We start from the raw sequence: 17,793 nt of genomic DNA on the forward strand, positions 1-17,793 counted from the left end.
CTAGTCGTTGAACCATTATATTTTAAAACTTGTAGGTTCCGGGCCTACAACTGATTAAATAAATTTATACTTAGGAAATTTGTGACCTTATCAAGTAAATTAAAAAGTGTGTATGTGTACTCTTTTGTAAAATATTTCCCAGTTTTTATCCATTCTTTATGTTCGTTACTCGAAATTGGAGGGGTGGTTCCGTGGTTAAGGCGTTCGACTTTTAGCCACTAAATTGCGGGTTTGAACCCTATCCCATCTCTATTTTCGACAACCGGGCAGTGACATTAGTCTTTAAACTCAGTGAGTGTGGCGCGCAACCAAGTACAATAATATGTACCTAATAAATGAGTTGAATAAATAAATCCTACTTTAAAATTGAAACATCTCACACTTGTTTGATAGAAACGTATCCCCATATTAGAGTGTTTCAAGCAAAATATAACTTTCGTCTATAAAATGGTGTAGCTAAAGTTACGTTTACATCTTTTGTTTGAGTTTTTCTAGTCAGTTTAACTATGTTCGTGTAGTTGATTCAATATTTGATGAATACAATGAACGTTTGTTGTTTTACGGAAAACATTCTTTCAAATTCATAGCTTAGCTACTGGCCACGAATCACCTTGTGTTTTAATTAACATTCCTGATGGTTCATCCAAAGACGATAATGCTGCTATCAATTTTAAGGTTGAGTCTTCAAAGTCAGGATCTGTCAAAACCAATAAAGTGAGTTGTTTTTTCTGTCAGGGGAATTAATATTTCTTATTACACTCTTTATTTCACTTACTCAAGCGATTGAGTAATTAACAGATTTTAGGAGTAGACTTTTTCGTCAAGAAAAGATATTCAAAAGAAATATTGGAAACTATAACTCACCAGGTAGCTCCGCGAAAATATGTACCGACACATTATCACAGAGAGCTTGATGTCATTCACCAACTGTGTTTAAAGTCATTGACATGATGTATTCTGTACTTATTCAGTTTATGATATCATGTGATCTTAATCCAGTATTATGTATATGGGCTGCTCTTAATGATTCCAAAATTTAGACAACAACTACTCAATACTCCTTGGTTTTTCATTAGTTCCTCGGCTTATTTATCAGATCGCTAGTGAAGATTACCTTCTACAGTAGCATGTTTTCTCCCTGTAAATTATATTTGGAAAAATGGTTTAAATTTGGTTCAATTCCCATCTGTTTACAATCTTTTTCCTCATTTGAACAAATTCATATTATACACAGAAACTTGTAATTGTCATCACTTATATGACATCAAGCATACATTCAATATCACTCAGTTAGTAAATTGTTACTGCAGGACTGGCCTGCGTCAACACATGAATTAAGGATAGGGAGTGAAGTAGTCGAACGCGTCGACAACTTCACTTATCTTGGAAGTCTGATCAGCCCTAATGGGTTGGTGTCTGACGAAATCTCAGCACGGATTCAAAAGACTCGTTTGGCTTTTGCCAACTTACTTCACCTATGGCGATGACGAGATATCCGTCTATCAATTAAGGGACGAGTATACTGCGCAGCAGTTCGCTCTGTTCTACTTTACGTCTGTGAAACATGACCATTAAGAGTAGAAGGTACTCGCAAGTTACTAGTATTCGACCACAGATGTCTTAGAAACATTACTCGCATCTGCTGGGATCACCGGGTAAGTAATAGTGAGGTTAGACGCAGGGTATTAGGAAATGATGGTAAATCAGTTGATGAGGTGATGAATCTTCATCGACTGAGATGGTTAGGCCACGTGTTACGTATGCTTGAACATCGATTACCACGACGCACATTGCTGACTAGTGTTGGGGATGGTTGGAATAAAGTTAGGGGCCGCCAAACCAAAACGTGGCATCAATGCTTGAAGTCACTAACTTCTAGTCTGAGCCATGTTGGTAGATGCAGACAACTTGGTTGGGGTCCGCATGACTATCGTAACCAATGGTTGGAGACTCTAGGTGACATGGCTCAGAATCGATCACAATGGCGCAGGTGTATCAATATAATCAAAAATCAAATCAGATAGCTATTACGGTAAAACACCAATACAATAACACAAAGAGATTTTTGTACTAAGCTCTCACAATATAACAGGAATCACTTAACTGTACATATAATTGATCACGTGCAGTAAACATCCTAAATTACCTGAACTATTGATTGATTAGTGGATACATCATCGTCTGACGCATTAACTACTATTATACGATTAACTATTCTTAATTGATCCCCAATCTATTATTGACAGTCTCTCCTACTCATAGCCACTTTTGACTTGATCGCGTACAATTTTTATTTTTCACCTGATAATGTGATGCGGTCCGGTCTGCTTGTATATAAGCTAAGTATGTTTGAAGTATAATACTCATATAGCAGAAGTTGATTATTCTGTTCTGGATTCAACGGGGAGGACAAGGTGAAAAGCTATTGTACAGAGGACCGATAAGGATTTAGAGTTGATCCAGGGCTACTAGTGCTGGGTGTGGTTGTCATTCATTAATCTCGGGACAACGTCATAGAAGTCGATATTGTGATTGGTGCTCTTGTCATGTGATATAAGACAGAGCCATAAGTCATAACAGTACATTCCTTTTTATTTAAAAATGAGATTATTTCTTAAGTTTGCTACTTTAAATATCGCTATTCTCTTTAAAAGACTGTTAAGATTGAAAATCTGACACCGGAAGAAGCAGCTAAAGCAGCTGAACAGCAACGTCGAAAAGAAGAGAAAAAAGAAGCAAGAAAAGAGGGCAAATTAAAAGCTAAACAACAACAATCATCAGAAAATAAACTAAGAACGACAGTAGTTGGTCACGAGACAATCAATAAACCAACTTCTGATAAATTAATGTATAAACAATCCAATCAGAGTGATTCAGTAAAGTGTGAACAATTGAAACCAGTATCTCCAAAAGTAATCGTCAAAAATGAAAAACAAAAGGAGTCATTATTAAAAATGTCTGGAACTAAAAAACAATCTAAGTAAGTTCTTTTTTCATATTTACTGTAATATCACGGAAGGGAATTATCATTATTGTAATTTTTACTGATAAGCATCGAGTTTTGTGATAACTTGTTATCACTTAGAACTAATTTTAAACAAATTGACATAATCTAATAAGCCTTATTACCGACTGATGATAGTAACATTACTTATACCTGTTACCCCCCTCCCGTGGATCATAGGCCACCAACCAGAGTTCTCCAACCAACTCTATCCTAAGCTCTTCGCTCCAGTTGTTCTCAAGTGCTATTCATCCTTTTTATGTCTAACCCAAATTCCCTGAGTAATGTGTTCTTTGGTCTACCTCTTTTCCTTTTGCCTTCAGGATTCCAAGTTACAGCTTGTTTTGTGTCCTGTCCACTCTCAGCGTCTTCTAATTTCCTATTCAGTTGGAAGTTAGTGTGTTCCCTGCCTTAGTAGGTTGTTGCTAACAATGTCTGATCTACGGATCTGGAGTATAATGTGTAGACAACTGTTCGTAAATACCTGTACCTTTTTGATAAGGGTTTTACTAGTTCTTAAGTTTCAGCTCAATACAACAGAGTTATCTTGACGTTCATATTGAAAATTCTGACTTTGATGTTGGCTGACAGTTGTTTTGAGTTCCATATGTTCTTCAGTTGTAGGAATGCTGCCTTTGTTTTACCAATCCATTCCTTCACATTTGCATCGAATCCTCCATGTTTATCAATTATGCTGCCCAGGTACTTAAAGCTTTCCACATATTCCAGAGCTTCTCAATCAAGTGTGATTTGGTTGGTGCCCTGTCTGTTTTATTTTACGATCTCTCTTTTCCTTTTACGAGGGTTGAGACCTACTGCTTCAGAGGTTGTTGCTACATTGGTTGTGTTCCCATGCATTTGTTGCATTTTATGGGATAGAATGGTGAATTCCAAATCGTCCATTGGATTCCATGCCTTCTCTGAGATGTTGAAGTCTTCATAATCCAGTCAACCACCAGAAGAAAAAGAAAGGGAGAGGTTAAGCAGCCTTGTCTGACACAGGTCTTTACGTCGAATGCATCTGTCACTTGTCCTCCATGCACGACGTCTCAGTGTAGTCCGTAGTCTGAATTCCGGATGATGTTGACAATTTTCTCAGGTACACCATAGTGTCGAAGAAGTTTCCATAATGTTCTCCCATCCACACTGTCGATTGCTTTCTCATAGTCAATGAAGCTGATTTATAGTGACGAATTCCATTCAATTGATTGCTCTACAATGATCTGTAGTGTCTCGATTTGGTCTGTGCACGACCGATCCTTACGGAACTCAGCCTTTTGGTTTCGAAGTTGGGCATCTACTGAATCTTGCTTTCGGTTGAACAACATTATTCAAAATGTTTCCTGGTACCGATAGTAGTGTGATGCCTGTGTAGTTTTCACACTTGCTGAGATCTTTATTTGGCATATTGATGAGGTATTTTTCCTCTCAAACCTTCCTGAATAAGACTTGGAGCATCTTTGAAGTTACTTCTGTATCTAACTTTAGTGCTTCGGCTGCTGTGTAATCAACAATGTTCACAACCCGTATATTAGTGAGTTAATGTAATCAGATTGTGGTGTTACCACCCGATTGTCCAAGCCCATGGAAAAGGAGAATGCGGTTTGGAAATGCATCCTGGTGAACGAAATTAATGTTTCACCCAATGCTAATAATATATATCTTTTTAAATATCCCAGTTTTGGAAGCTTTTAACGTTTATTTAGACACCAAATGATTTGTACAGCATTGTATTCATTATTGCCATATTTAATACACAATAACAATGAGTTGATTTAAGCTCTCGATTGTATTCAACAATATGATCGTTACTGTCACTGAATCGAGATAATATTATGGGACAACAGTAAACCGTAAACCAGAAAATAACACAGTTATATTGACTAATAATATCGGCAACTAACGAAGATAATTTGGCGCTACATTTCAAGAGTAAAAAACCATCGAAAATAAGATATTATTTTAAAATGTAGTACATAAAATGTAGCTTAACGAGAGAAGAGAAAATGTAATACAACTACGAATTAAAGAATGAGACAAAATCGAAGTAGGGTTGTTAAATTATTTATTATTTAGTTCCATGTGAAGGAACTTGGTATTATCTAAAACCCAAGATTTCTCATTTTTTGACGGTATTCGGCCTAAATAACACATGTACAATTTGTCTGCCTAATCGTGGCCGATGTCTTATAATCTTCGGGTGTACCGATCGTGATAGTCCATTCGAGTTACCTAGTCTGGAGAATTCAATCATTGGGGTTCTATCCTTTTAGACAGGTTAATTGAAATATGACAAGACGATGGGGGAAAATTCAAAGTCCGGTTAAGATGTGCTGCTGGCTGTATCGAAGCGTAACCGCAATAAGGTGTCTTTGACCAAATAACCAGTATCTTTAGCATTACCAGCCTATCAATAAGCAGTTGTTAGTGAAGATCGAGCGTGGAAGTACTGTATCGCCTCATTGGTCCACTGGTTTTCGGGTGTAGTACCAAAGTAAATAACTTACATTGTGGTTGTGTGAGATAGGGCTTAAGCAGTTGCCCATTGGGCTCTGCGATCACCCTCTTATATCAAATAGGATTACCGAAAAAATTCAGTTTTTATTCTTGGGTCTCTAAGAAGAAAATTCCTGTCCATGGTATGTAGGCAACTGGGAAGCATCTGCCTTTTTGCATATATTCAACTACATCCTCACTTATCTATTGGCTTTTTGTGTCCTACTGACATTGACGAAGTCGTTCTTCTTTGCAAAGACTCAACCTACGATATTGTCACACAGGTTGATTCGTTAGTTTTTTTTCATCTTAAAATAATATGCTTTTAATCTATTTTTATATATCATTGTAAAGGAAGTTAGTGCGAGATATTGATATCATTCACAATTCATTTACCAAAATAGATTAGCTATCGAAGCATCAAAAGAAACTGATTTCTCTGATTGGTACTCCGAACTAATTATAAAATCCGAATTACTAGACTATTATGATATCAGTGGATGTTATATTCTCCGTCCATGGGCTTATCATATGTGGCAGTCTATTCAATGTTTTATGGACGAAAAACTCAAAGTGATGGGTATAGAAAATGCTTATTTCCCGATGTTTGTCTCAAAATCAGCATTGGAACGTGAAAAGAACCATGTGACTGATTTCGCACCTGAAGTGAGTACAAATTATTTCCATCGGTTTAACCTTATGGTCTTAACATTAAGTGACGGTTGTAGAAGGAACCCGCCGAGCTAGGTTTCATTCTAGTTATTACTCGTTAGAAAGTATTATGCATAATCTTGAGAGAACTGATGCTTTCCGTCAGATTTTAACCTGTATCACCTAGTAACTACAGTCATACGTTGCCGTTGGGCTATTTGGGTCACGATTGACTTCATGTAGGATTGAGATTTATACAGCGATTTATCACTGCTTATAAACCAAGGCTGTGATTGTCTAGTCCGCTTAGTACTAATCAAATTCTGTGGATGAATTTGTTATTTAACCTTGTTGTTTGTTTCTTCTAAGGCATGAACAACAAATTATGTAGTGGTTTTAACACCATAATCCCGCTTTTACAAGTGTGTTGACTGTATAAAGCTACTGACTTAAACATATCAATATTTAGGAATTGCTTGATTCGTTTGATCATCACGATCATTTTTTGTGACGAATAAAAAAAATTCAGGATACAGCGTAGCGAATATGTTGCTATATTACATTATCTCACCTATTGGACTTGCATTGTATATTTTGTTTCGGTTTGTAATAACATACCTTCTAATTGCACTTAATAATTCAGAATAATTAAATTTACAGTTTTGTTCGATACGTTAATCACATCTCATAACTATATTCAATTCGGTAGTATACTTTAGAAAGAGCAACCCAACAGTTCAGAGCTTTTCACTCACGAACTAACTTTGTTTGCTTCGTACAAACAGGTAGCTTGGGTGACGAAGTCAGGTGATACAGATCTAGCAGAGCCAATCGCTATTCGACCAACCAGTGAGACAATTATGTATCCAATATTTGCGAAATGGATTCAATCTCATCGCGATTTACCACTTCGTATAAATCAGTGGAGTAATGTTGTCCGGTGGGAATTTAAACATCCACAACCTTTTCTACGGTAAATTTATCGACTGTATCGTTTTACTATTTATGCAGCATCATGAAATATTGGATGTTTGTAAATAACTCGGTAGTATATTAATAGAAAGTAAACATACATATCGATGTAATTATTCACATACTTGCCCGACAGTCGCTCAGATTAGACAACGTACTTAAATGTAACTCAGTAATCAAATGGACGTTTGTGTAACTATTTTACAGTCACCCTGTCTTTATATGAGAATTATCCATACCAACTGGTTGTCTATATCAGAGTAGGTTAGTGAAACAGGGTACAAATTTACAGTCTAGTGATTGAAAGCTGAGTGCTTTAAACCACAAACTACCGTATTATGTCAACCACAACATTAATTTGTCCCGTTGGTGTTCCAAACAGAGCTTGTGTGTAATGATTATTCTCCCGGATTAATAATCAACTAAGTTTTAAACTCACATTCACAGCCACTTCTTTCTAGGCAATGTAGGGCTATATTTTACAAAGCGAAAGATTTGTAGCATTTTAATCATTTTGATTACTAATTCCAATACACTCGTAAGCAGTGGTTCTCTTTGGATCACCAATGTGAAGCACCGTTAAGTCTTGGTTTTAGTATTTGAAGTGGAGCAGTAGACCACTGGTTAAAGGATTTAATTCCCAACCATTAGGTTGCAAGTTGTGTTTGTGCCAATTTAAAAAGAGACTTGTTTAGTAACTAGTCCTTATTCCCTAAAAATTATGCTACAAACTACTCCGCTAACTAGTATATAAATATTTTTGTTATTCCAAATTTTCACTTGTCAACCATTTTCATGTTCATCTTACGTAGTACACGTGAATTCCTTTGGCAAGAAGGACATACCGCTTTTGCAGAAAAAGCCGATGCTGAAGCAGAGGTTCGTGTAATATTGGATCTGTATGCTGAAGTTTACGAATATTTACTTGCAGTTCCTGTGGTTAAAGGTAATTATAATAGCAATAATCGTAACGATCTGTTTACAGTAAGGAAACTCGTAGATATATTGCGTTGACCTATTATAATTGGATGACAACTTGGTGAATATGCTGAATATTCCAACCTTCTGTCTACAAGGAAATGTTAAATTTTGACTACATGACATTAATCTTATAAGTTGGTTACTGAATGTTCTAGTCTGAGAGACTTGTGTAGCTAGGCATCTTGGCTGTTGTTCGTCAGACAGAAAGATTACTAGCTAGAAACTGTAGTTGATAAAAATACTGTTTATGTATTCATTCTCAATTTTCCTGTTATATATATATATATATATATGTATATATATATGCGCCACACTTCGTCATTCTATTCATGTGAGGGCTGGAATATTGCCCTGGAGCCCAAACCGAATTATTATTATTATTAGCTTTATTCAATATTATATTTTTGGTACAATATAGAATTCTCAACACAAAGTACTTCAACAAGTTTCCGTTTCTTAATTCTTCATCCTTCCTGACGATAAATATTGAGTGATCGCCAGTTAGAAGTTAGCAGCCCAGTCAATCGACATCTGGATAATGTACATTCTTCTCGCTGCATATTGCCAGCAACCGCGATATCTCTGATTAGGCCTTCTGTAACCTTTACAACGAAAGGTCTTACACTTTTCAGAAACGCACCTGAATAGGTTGTGCGACTAATAGGCATAATGACGTATTAAAACAAACGAAATTAGATAACTTGTTGAAATATCTAGATGACAGGAACAGGTAGCCCAGATGTTTAAACAGGCCGCTGTCGTTTTCTAAGGGAGCCACTCCCTGAGTCTTTAACCTAGAGGTCTAGTCCACGAGACAGTGAAACAACGTTAGGAGATGCATTCTCATGGTAGTCGGTGACCAACAATAGGTTCATACTCCATTTGTTCCTTCAGGATCCTAGAGTCTATGCTCACCATTGCTTCAGAATCAGAGTTTTCCAACTCTCCTAGGTGGATTCTCCATATCTGCCAAATCTGTTAAAGCGCTAGACATTCTCTTTTCGTCATCTTAATTTTGTAAGCGAGCCTCCCGCCTCGTGAAGGCAATGAGTAGGACTTCCCCGACAGTGGCTGCATACGCGTGGCCATATGTGGGCATTTCGAGGAGAGTGGGCATTCCTCACCTTTGGCCATACCAAGGTATTCAGGGGCTGTCTTTTAAAGGATTATGAAAATTTTGATACTACTTGCTATATTAGACATAAAGATCAATTTTTTTTGTCTTTTTACAGGTTATTAGTTTTTCTGTATATTTATTTATCTATTAGGGCGTAAAACTGAACGTGAAAAATTCGCCGGTGCAGATTATACGACAACTGTGGAAATTTATATTGATGGGAATGGACGTGCAATTCAAGGTGCTACATCACATCATTTAGGTCAGAACTTTAGTCGTATGTTTGATGTGACATATGATCATCCAGTGACTGGTAAACCTGCCTACGTCTATCAAAATTCTTGGGGTCTTACCACTCGTACACTAGGTGTTTTAATTATGGTACATAGTGATGACAAAGGTCTTGTATTACCACCGAGAGTTGCACCATATCAGGTAATTTATTAAGATTTTATGTAAGAGTTATAGTGACGTAGTAGTTTTTGTATTAAAGTGTTTACATATTCATTCGTTACTTATTTTTAGGCGCAGCCTTTAATATTCGTGCCAACCAGTTTTTTTAGTAAATAGTTGAAAAAACCCACTTGGATCATACCATATTCATGAGATAAATGGATAAATACAATAGATGTCCCTCATTAATCTGTGTTTTAATTCTCTTATACTAAATTATCTTTATTTATGCCTGCTCGTTAGCTATTCCTTTTATTACTCTGTGCTATAAAGTAACTACAAATTAATCTACTCTGATTAAGTATTATGTGCAGTAATGTGGATGGTGACCACCTGATTGGTCTGTGAATAATAACCACAACTCGTTGTTGGATTTGCCATGGAATTGCTTTAAATCGATCACAGGTGGACTCACTCCTTAACTGTCTTTAAATCTTGAGTTTCAGTATTTCTTGATACATTCCTTTCTTCTGTCTTTTCGAAACATAGTGCGTAGTTCTTATTATTATCATTGCTACTAAGTTATTTCGATTCCTTTGCTATTTATCTTGTTAGTTTCATCTCGTCATACTTGAACCGACATACACATGTCTTCGACTTTACGTAGATTATGACTGACTTGCCTGTGGACCACTATGTAGTTTTTTTTAATCATCTTGTATTTTAAACTGGTGGCATAACTTGAAAGACATAATCGTTTATGCAATTTAAATTTATATACATTTGTGTTTTGAAAACATATCGGCGTTAGGTGGTTGTATTAGGAGGATAGATTCTTGATGGTTTAGATCCACATATGATGATTAGTTTCTTTCCACTCCTTCAGCGTTGGTGAACCTCTCCGGAACGGGCCAGAGGTTTTTTAAGTAACCTATATGTATAAACACAAGTGTTTATTAAGCTTCTGTACAATCGTCCCGGCACTTATTTTGTGTTAAACTTATTTTTGTTCTCAATCCCATTGAGTCAAATTATTTTTTTTAGTACTGTAAATTTCGATCAATACAGTATTTGGTGGATGTTTTGCACATTAATTTTTTATTAATCGAAGTTTTTTTAAACGTCATGATGACCTATTCTTCGACATAAACTTAGACTTTATGCTTTTTTTAAGATCGTTTACGAATCGTAAAATAGATCAATTATAACTAGCAGTGAAATTCGGGACACTCATCTCATCATATTTAAGATTCTTCAGCTAGATTTGCATACCTTCCACTGTTGATGTCCACACAAAGACTCGGATCCAGTCTCTTTCATTTCAAACCTCAACGCGTTATCCACTGAGCTACTGATCTTAGATAGTTGTTAACTTGTTAATTATTTATGATGCTTTTATTATTGTTAGCTATCAAACTGAGTTAAGAATATCAAGAAAACGAAACGATTTAAATGCTTATAAATCATTATATGTTTACAAATTCTGTTTTTTTTTTAATTGTCATAGATTGTTATTGTTCCTTGTGGTATTACTGCAAAAACAACTGTACAAGAGCGAGAAACTCTCTTGTCCGCTGCTCATTCTGTATTCGAATTATTAAATAAGTCTAATAAACAATTTCGTGTACACTGTGATGATCGTGATAATGTATCACCTGGATGGAAATTTAATCATTGGGAATTAAAAGGGGTTCCTATTCGCTTAGAAATTGGTCCACAAGAAGTAGCTGATAGAAAAGTTTGTTTAGTCCTTCGACATACTGGTGAAAGAGTAAGTTTCTTTACAGGCTTTTATGGATTGTATATTCAATTATACATATCTAAAATAGTTTATTTTACTTAAGACACAAGTAATAGTACAAGTGGGTTCCAAAATTGGTATATGCCGCAGAAATATTTGCCGTAATTGTGTGTGTTATGAATTAAAAAAAATAAAAGGCCGTACGCCAATTTGTTGTGATCTTATGCTCGGCTTTTTATCACGTGATTTATCCACCAATCGCAATACGACTTCTCCAATCTTAGCACTATACCAAAACGATGACGTTCGACCGGTATGAGCAGTCTAGTGTCCTTGTTGGTCCCTTGTTCGCCCAGCCCTTCCAATTGAGTCCAGAACACCAATGACAGCTTTTATGCGAATCATTTATATCAAGGATACTTGGTTTATATACCAGACAAACAGGCCGCATCACACCATAAAATAGGAAATAATATTTGTACAAGATCAAGCCAAATGTGGCTGTGAACGTGGGATACAATAATCAATAAACTGAATATAATTCAGGGACAGTAAATCGTATAATAATAATAATCCATAGGTCAAAATGAAGCTTATAATAAGATGAATATAGGTATACACAATCTAATTACTCAATAGTTATACAATAAGAATATATGTAGAATAATAGTCCATTAACAGGTCCCGGGAGTTACTCGTACTAGAATATAACAGTGTGGACTTAGATACTGCATAGGCACCCAACCAAAACAGGTTTTTTTTCCTTAGGAGGCTATTTCCCCGACCTTTTACCTAAAGGTCTGACGCACAAGGCAGTGGAGTAACATCAAGAGGTTTAGTCCCATGGTAGTTGGTGATTTAAATAAGTTCATACTCTGCTCGTTCCCTCAGGATCCTGGAGACTATGTTTATTTTTGATTTAAAATCAACAGTTTCCTCTAAATGAAGCATATGTATCAACCAATTTTGTTTAAGTTGCGGACGTTCTATTTCCATTCTCCTACTTTCGTAGCCAACACTTCTCCGAGAAAGGAGTTAGTGGGACTTCTCTGCTAGTGTCTATAAACACTTAGCCATATTAGAGCATTTCCAGTAGGAGACCATACTCTGCGCACCGTCGGTAGTAGCGGTGGATTTGAAGGTATCTATGATTAGAATTAACCTAGTGCCAAAAGTATTATGAAAAATTATCGTTTGTTAGCTCTTCATAAGTATTCCGAGTTGTTTTGTTCTTCCTTCGGCTGTTAAAGTCAATAAACTTACACGGATTTTTCTAGAACAAGAGTACCTTTAATTCTATCAAAGCGTCCAATTGCGTGATTGAGACACGTGCGAATCCTAGGTTCAGAAGTAACGATTTATCTTAGGAACGGTTTTATTATTAACTTGACACAACCTACTCCCCGCTCGCAAATGACACCATATCTCTTCTTTTCTTGCTCTCACTAAATAAGTATTCAGCGTAACGATATGCAGAGACGACCATGTTACAACTTTTACCACAATCACTTTGGGAAGTTTTCCTACGCTCTGCTGCTCAATTGTCTACCTTTTCCAATAAATAGACCTTACGTATGTCTCTAGCGATCGACTTTTTCGATGTTCTAATGTCTACTTGCCTATCAAGGCTATCTCTCTCTTTTCAACGCTTGCTACATTTCCTTTAAGCCAGTGACTACGTGGACAAGTATCTCCTATAACTAAGACTGGATTGCCCGTTTGTAAATCTCGTACTTTTTGTGTCCACTCTGTTCGTGTTTATAAGAGTAACAAATACTCCACTAACACCAAAATATAATAACAACTGCGCTTGTTGCAATTGATGAGAATAACTCACTTAAATTTATTTCGACATCGTGAAGATTAGGTTTCTTCAACAATAGTAAATTATTTGGCGTTAACTTTCCAAGTTGCTTTGGGTCGTCGTGAGTTGGCACTAGAAGTTTGTCATTAAGTAGTCTTCTCACGTCGGTTAAGTAAGTGATTAAAGCTTCATAAGTCCTATCTTGTTCATTGGATACTGATCTCAAAATTCTTAACACACTTCTTATTAATCTCTCCTATGAAGAAGTAGGTGAGTTCATCTTAGCTTATAAGTGATCTACCATCCACATAAGTAAATAAAATAGTAGCTTAGTGATTAAGCTGTTCATCAGTTATCTAGGTGTTTAAATTTCATTTTACTTACTTTGATTTGAGCGTCTATATGATGTCACTATCCCCTTTTTCTAAAAAAATGTTTTGTTTGAAGCCGATTATGCAAAAAGACACAAGTTATAATTTACCATCAAAGATATCGATTTTACACTTCCATTAATTGAATACACTATTCTTTTTGTATTTTCTATTCCGACTTTGTGTATGATAGGTAAATGTACCCATGGATTCCCTTATTAATGAACTACCTCGTATTCTTGATGATATTCATAATGCAATGTTTAACAAAGCAACAAAATCATTAGCTAGTCATGTTATGCTTGTGAATGATATGAATGAATTATGTACAGCTTTGGATCAAAAGTCGCTTGCTTTAGCTCCATTTTGCTGTGATAGAGATTGTGAAGAAGTCATTAAGCATGAATCAGCCAGGTATATTAGTTTCTACTTTAACTTTATAACTTAATTGTGTGGTGTTTTAAAAGTTTTGTAGCTGAACAAATGGTTGTGATTTTTTTATTTGGAAAGCGTGTATACACGTTTCCATTATACCCGATCGTTGCTGCTACCTTGACGTGGTGGTCGGGCTTGCCTATCGTGATGAAGCAATCGAGCTATGCTGGCTGGAACAATCGTTCCTCGAGGTCCTACCATGCCAGACAGGTCGGTTGAAGAGCGGTGAGACTAAAAGCAGCAAACCCAAGGTCCGAAGGCGAAGTCGTACTGCTGACTGTACAGAGGTGTGACAGCAGTAAGGTGTTTCCTTCAGACAACCAGCATGACAGCGATGCTGCCTTCCCACAAGGAGGGGTGGGGTTAGAAAAGGTCGACCCTAAAAATGCACACCTCGCCTTATCCCACGGATATCCGTCTCCGGCGGTAAGGTTTTTTTGAAGAACGGAGCTAACACAAAAACTACCCACAAAAAGGTCGTGTGTGACCGACCTCAAGCAGTTGTCCCTTGGGCACTGCAGTCACGCTCTCAGGTCATTAAGACCACTTCTAACCCAATTTCCTTTTCAGATACCTCTAGAAGAATCCTTCCACGGTGTGGGCAACCGGGAAGTGATAACTGCCCTCATACCTCTAACAACACTCAAGACCACTGTATTCATAATCAATCTCCTTCTTCACTTCCTACTATTCCTTCTGCCTTGACTTTCAACACTAAACTTCCTCTCTCGGTTTCCTCCTCAAGTGTCACCATGGCCAACGATTCTAGTGCGCGAAACGCTGTTTCAGGTCTACTAAAACCTCGCTCCAAACTACACATTGGAGCCTTCAACGTACGTACCCTATGCCAAATCGGTCAACAGGCCTCCTTAGCTAAAACTCTAGAATCTCGTACCATTGATGTATGCTGTGTCTCCGAAACACGCATACAGGATCCCAGTGTGGTCATTCACTTGACCTCACCTCGCCAAAATGGACAGCCGACGAAATACACCCTCCGTGTATCTGGCGACCCGTTGGCTAGTTCTCGTGGACTTGCAGGTGTAGGCATAGCACTAAGTACAAGGGCAGAACAGGCACTACTAGAATGGATCCCCGTTAACAGTCGCCTGTGTGCTGTCCGGCTAAATGGCTCCGTAAGAACTCGGAAGGATAGGGACACACGTCGTTGCCTTTTCGTCGTTTCTGCCTACGCTCTCACTGACTGCAGCCATGATGAAGTAAAAGATGACTTTTACAGAAAGCTCTCTGAGCTTCTTCAGAAGGCTAAGCGCTCAGACATAGTAGTCGTAGCGGGTGACTTTAATGCCCAGGTAGGCAGCTTAAATCAAACAGAAAGACATTTAGGTGGGTGTTTTAGTATTCCGGCTCAACGAACCGATAATGGTGATCGTCTGTTGCAACTATGCTCAGACAATCGTTTATTTTTAGCAAGCACTAATTTTAAACATAAGGAGAGACATCGTCTAACATGGCGACCACCTGCACCAAACCAACGATGGACTCAAATAGACCATATTGTCATCAGTCATCGTTGGAGAGGCTCAATAGAAGATTGTCGCTCGTATTGGAATACTTGTTTAGACTCTGATCACGCTTTAATACGAGCACGCATTTGTCTGCGCCTCAATGGACGCAGGAAAAGTACACTAAGAAGACCCATTAGGATTGAACTGGAGGACGAGAAAGCCAAATGCGAATTCCAGGAACAACTGAGTTCACATCTAGGTAGTTCTGGGAACGAGACTGACCCAGATGCTGCTTGGAAAGATATACGAACAGCTGTGGAAACAGCAGTAACATCTATTAGTCATTTAAACCATAGGGCTCCAAAAAACCAATGGATTTCTTCTAAGTCTATTTCACTGATGGATTCGCGTAAACTCATCCCATCAGGCTCTGAACATGACGAAAAGCGTAAAGAAATTAGATCTAGGTTAACTAAAAGTCTAAGGAACGATCGTGAGCAGTGGTGGGCAACGAAAGCAAAAGAGATGGAAAAGGCAGCGGCTGTAGGCAACACTAGGCAACTATTCAGACTAATAAAAGAAACCGGAATTAAGAAGTCAAGTGTAAGTGAGACAATCTCGGAAAAAGACGGAACCCTTATCTGCTCTCAACCCAAACGTTTAGAACGATGGGCGGAACACTTTAAGGAGCAGTTTAGCTGGCATTCAGCTACTGCACAACTACCCACTATTCCTAGAAAACCTGAATGGAACATTGAGGTAGGCCCCCCGACCCTACTTGAAGTTCAAAAGGCTATAAGTAATCTGAAACGAGGAAAAGCAGCTGGTCCTGATGGATTGGCTCCAGAGGTCTTTAAATATGGTGGTCCAATTTTAGCGATTAGGTTGACTAATATCCTGGCTAAAATCTGGGAGACGGATGTAATCCCATCCGACTGGTCACAATCACTGATTGTCCCAATATATAAAAAGGGGTCCAAATCATCCTGCGATAACCATAGAGGGATTAGTCTGACTAACATAGCATCTAAAATACTAGCCTCAATAATTATCGGGCGCCTAACTAAGACTCGTGAACTGCAAACACGAGAAAATCAGGCTGGCTTCAGACCTGGTCGTGGCTGTATCGACCACATATTCACCATTCGTCAAGTTTTAGAGCACAGACACGCTTATCGGCGTCCGACAATGATAGTTTTTCTTGACTTGAAAGCAGCATTTGACTCTGTAGACTGAGAGGTTCTGTGGCAGTGTCTGTCATTGAAAGGTGTACCTGAGAAGTACATAAACCTTTTGAAGGCTCTTTACTCGAACACTATTAGTCGAGTAAGAGCTTATGGCGAACTGTCATCTGATTTTACAACCTCAAGTGGTGTCCGTCAAGACTGTCCACTATCCCCATTTTTGTTTAACTTCATTATAGACCTGTCGCTGGAAATAACACTCTCGTCGACTGAATTTTCAGGAATTGATCTCCTACCAGGGGGACCACTAAGCGACTTAGAATACGCAGATGACATAGTCCTGTTTGGTGAAGACTCTGGCAAAATGCAGAGTCTTCTGTTGGAACTCAGTAATAATGCCAGGATGTTTGGGATGCGTTTCTCCCCATCCAAATGTAAATTGTTACTCCAGGACTGGCCTGCGTCAACACCCGAACTAAGGATAGGGAGTGAAGTAGTCGAACGCGTCGACAACTTCACTTATCTTGGAAGTCTGATCAGCCCTAATGGGTTGGTGTCTGACGAAATCTCAGCACGGATTCAAAAAGCTCGTTTGGCTTTTGCCAACTTACTTCACCTATGGCGTAGACGAGATATCCGTCTATCAATTAAGGGACGAGTATACTGCGCATCAGTTCGTTCTGTTCTACTTTACGTCTGTGAAACATGACCATTAAGAGTAGAAGATACTCGTAGGTTACTAGTATTTGACCACAGATGCCTTAGAAATATTGCTCGCATCTGCTGGGATAACCGGGTAAGTAATAGTGAGGTTAGACGCAGGGTATTAGGAAATGATGGTAAATCAGTTGATGAGGTGATGAATCTTCATCGACTGAGATGGTTGGGCCATGTGTTACGTATGCCTGAACACCGATTACCACGACGCGCTATGATGACTAGTATTGGGGACGGTTGGAAGAGAGTTAGGGGCGGCCAAACCAAAACATGGCATCAGTGTTTGAAGTCACTAACTTCTAGTCTGAGCCATGTTGGCAGATGCAGACTACCTGGTTGGGGTCCGCGTGACTATCGTAACCAATGGTTGGAGACTCTAGGTGACATGGCTCAGAATCGATCACAATGGCGTAGGTGTATACACTCTTTATCTTCCCTTAAACCTTGAGACTAAAATT

The 17,793-nt window shown here is 38.0% G+C and overlaps 1 protein-coding gene across 2 annotated transcripts in view; it reads left to right on the forward strand.

Annotated features, from left to right (window-relative positions):
- Positions 1-17,793, forward strand: part of Smp_138930.1 (putative glutamyl-tRNA synthetase, cytoplasmic (glutamate--tRNA ligase) (glurs)) — a gene marked incomplete at its 3' end in the record, with an annotated part of 36,521 nt that overhangs the window by 17,322 nt on the left and 1,406 nt on the right. For both annotated transcript variants that reach the window (XM_018798069.1, XM_018798070.1), the window contains exons 13-20: positions 588-714; positions 2,655-2,980; positions 5,905-6,166; positions 6,937-7,124; positions 7,936-8,069; positions 9,373-9,656; positions 11,122-11,385; positions 13,724-13,944. In XM_018798069.1, coding sequence (XP_018653047.1) covers positions 588-714; positions 2,655-2,980; positions 5,905-6,166; positions 6,937-7,124; positions 7,936-8,069; positions 9,373-9,656; positions 11,122-11,385; positions 13,724-13,944 — 1,806 coding nt within the window. The remainder of the gene's footprint in view (positions 1-587; positions 715-2,654; positions 2,981-5,904; positions 6,167-6,936; positions 7,125-7,935; positions 8,070-9,372; positions 9,657-11,121; positions 11,386-13,723; positions 13,945-17,793) is intronic.

The sequence above is a fragment of the Schistosoma mansoni genome, chromosome 6, assembly GCF_000237925.1.
Source record: "Schistosoma mansoni strain Puerto Rico chromosome 6, complete genome".
NCBI lineage: Eukaryota > Metazoa > Platyhelminthes > Trematoda > Strigeidida > Schistosomatidae > Schistosoma > Schistosoma mansoni.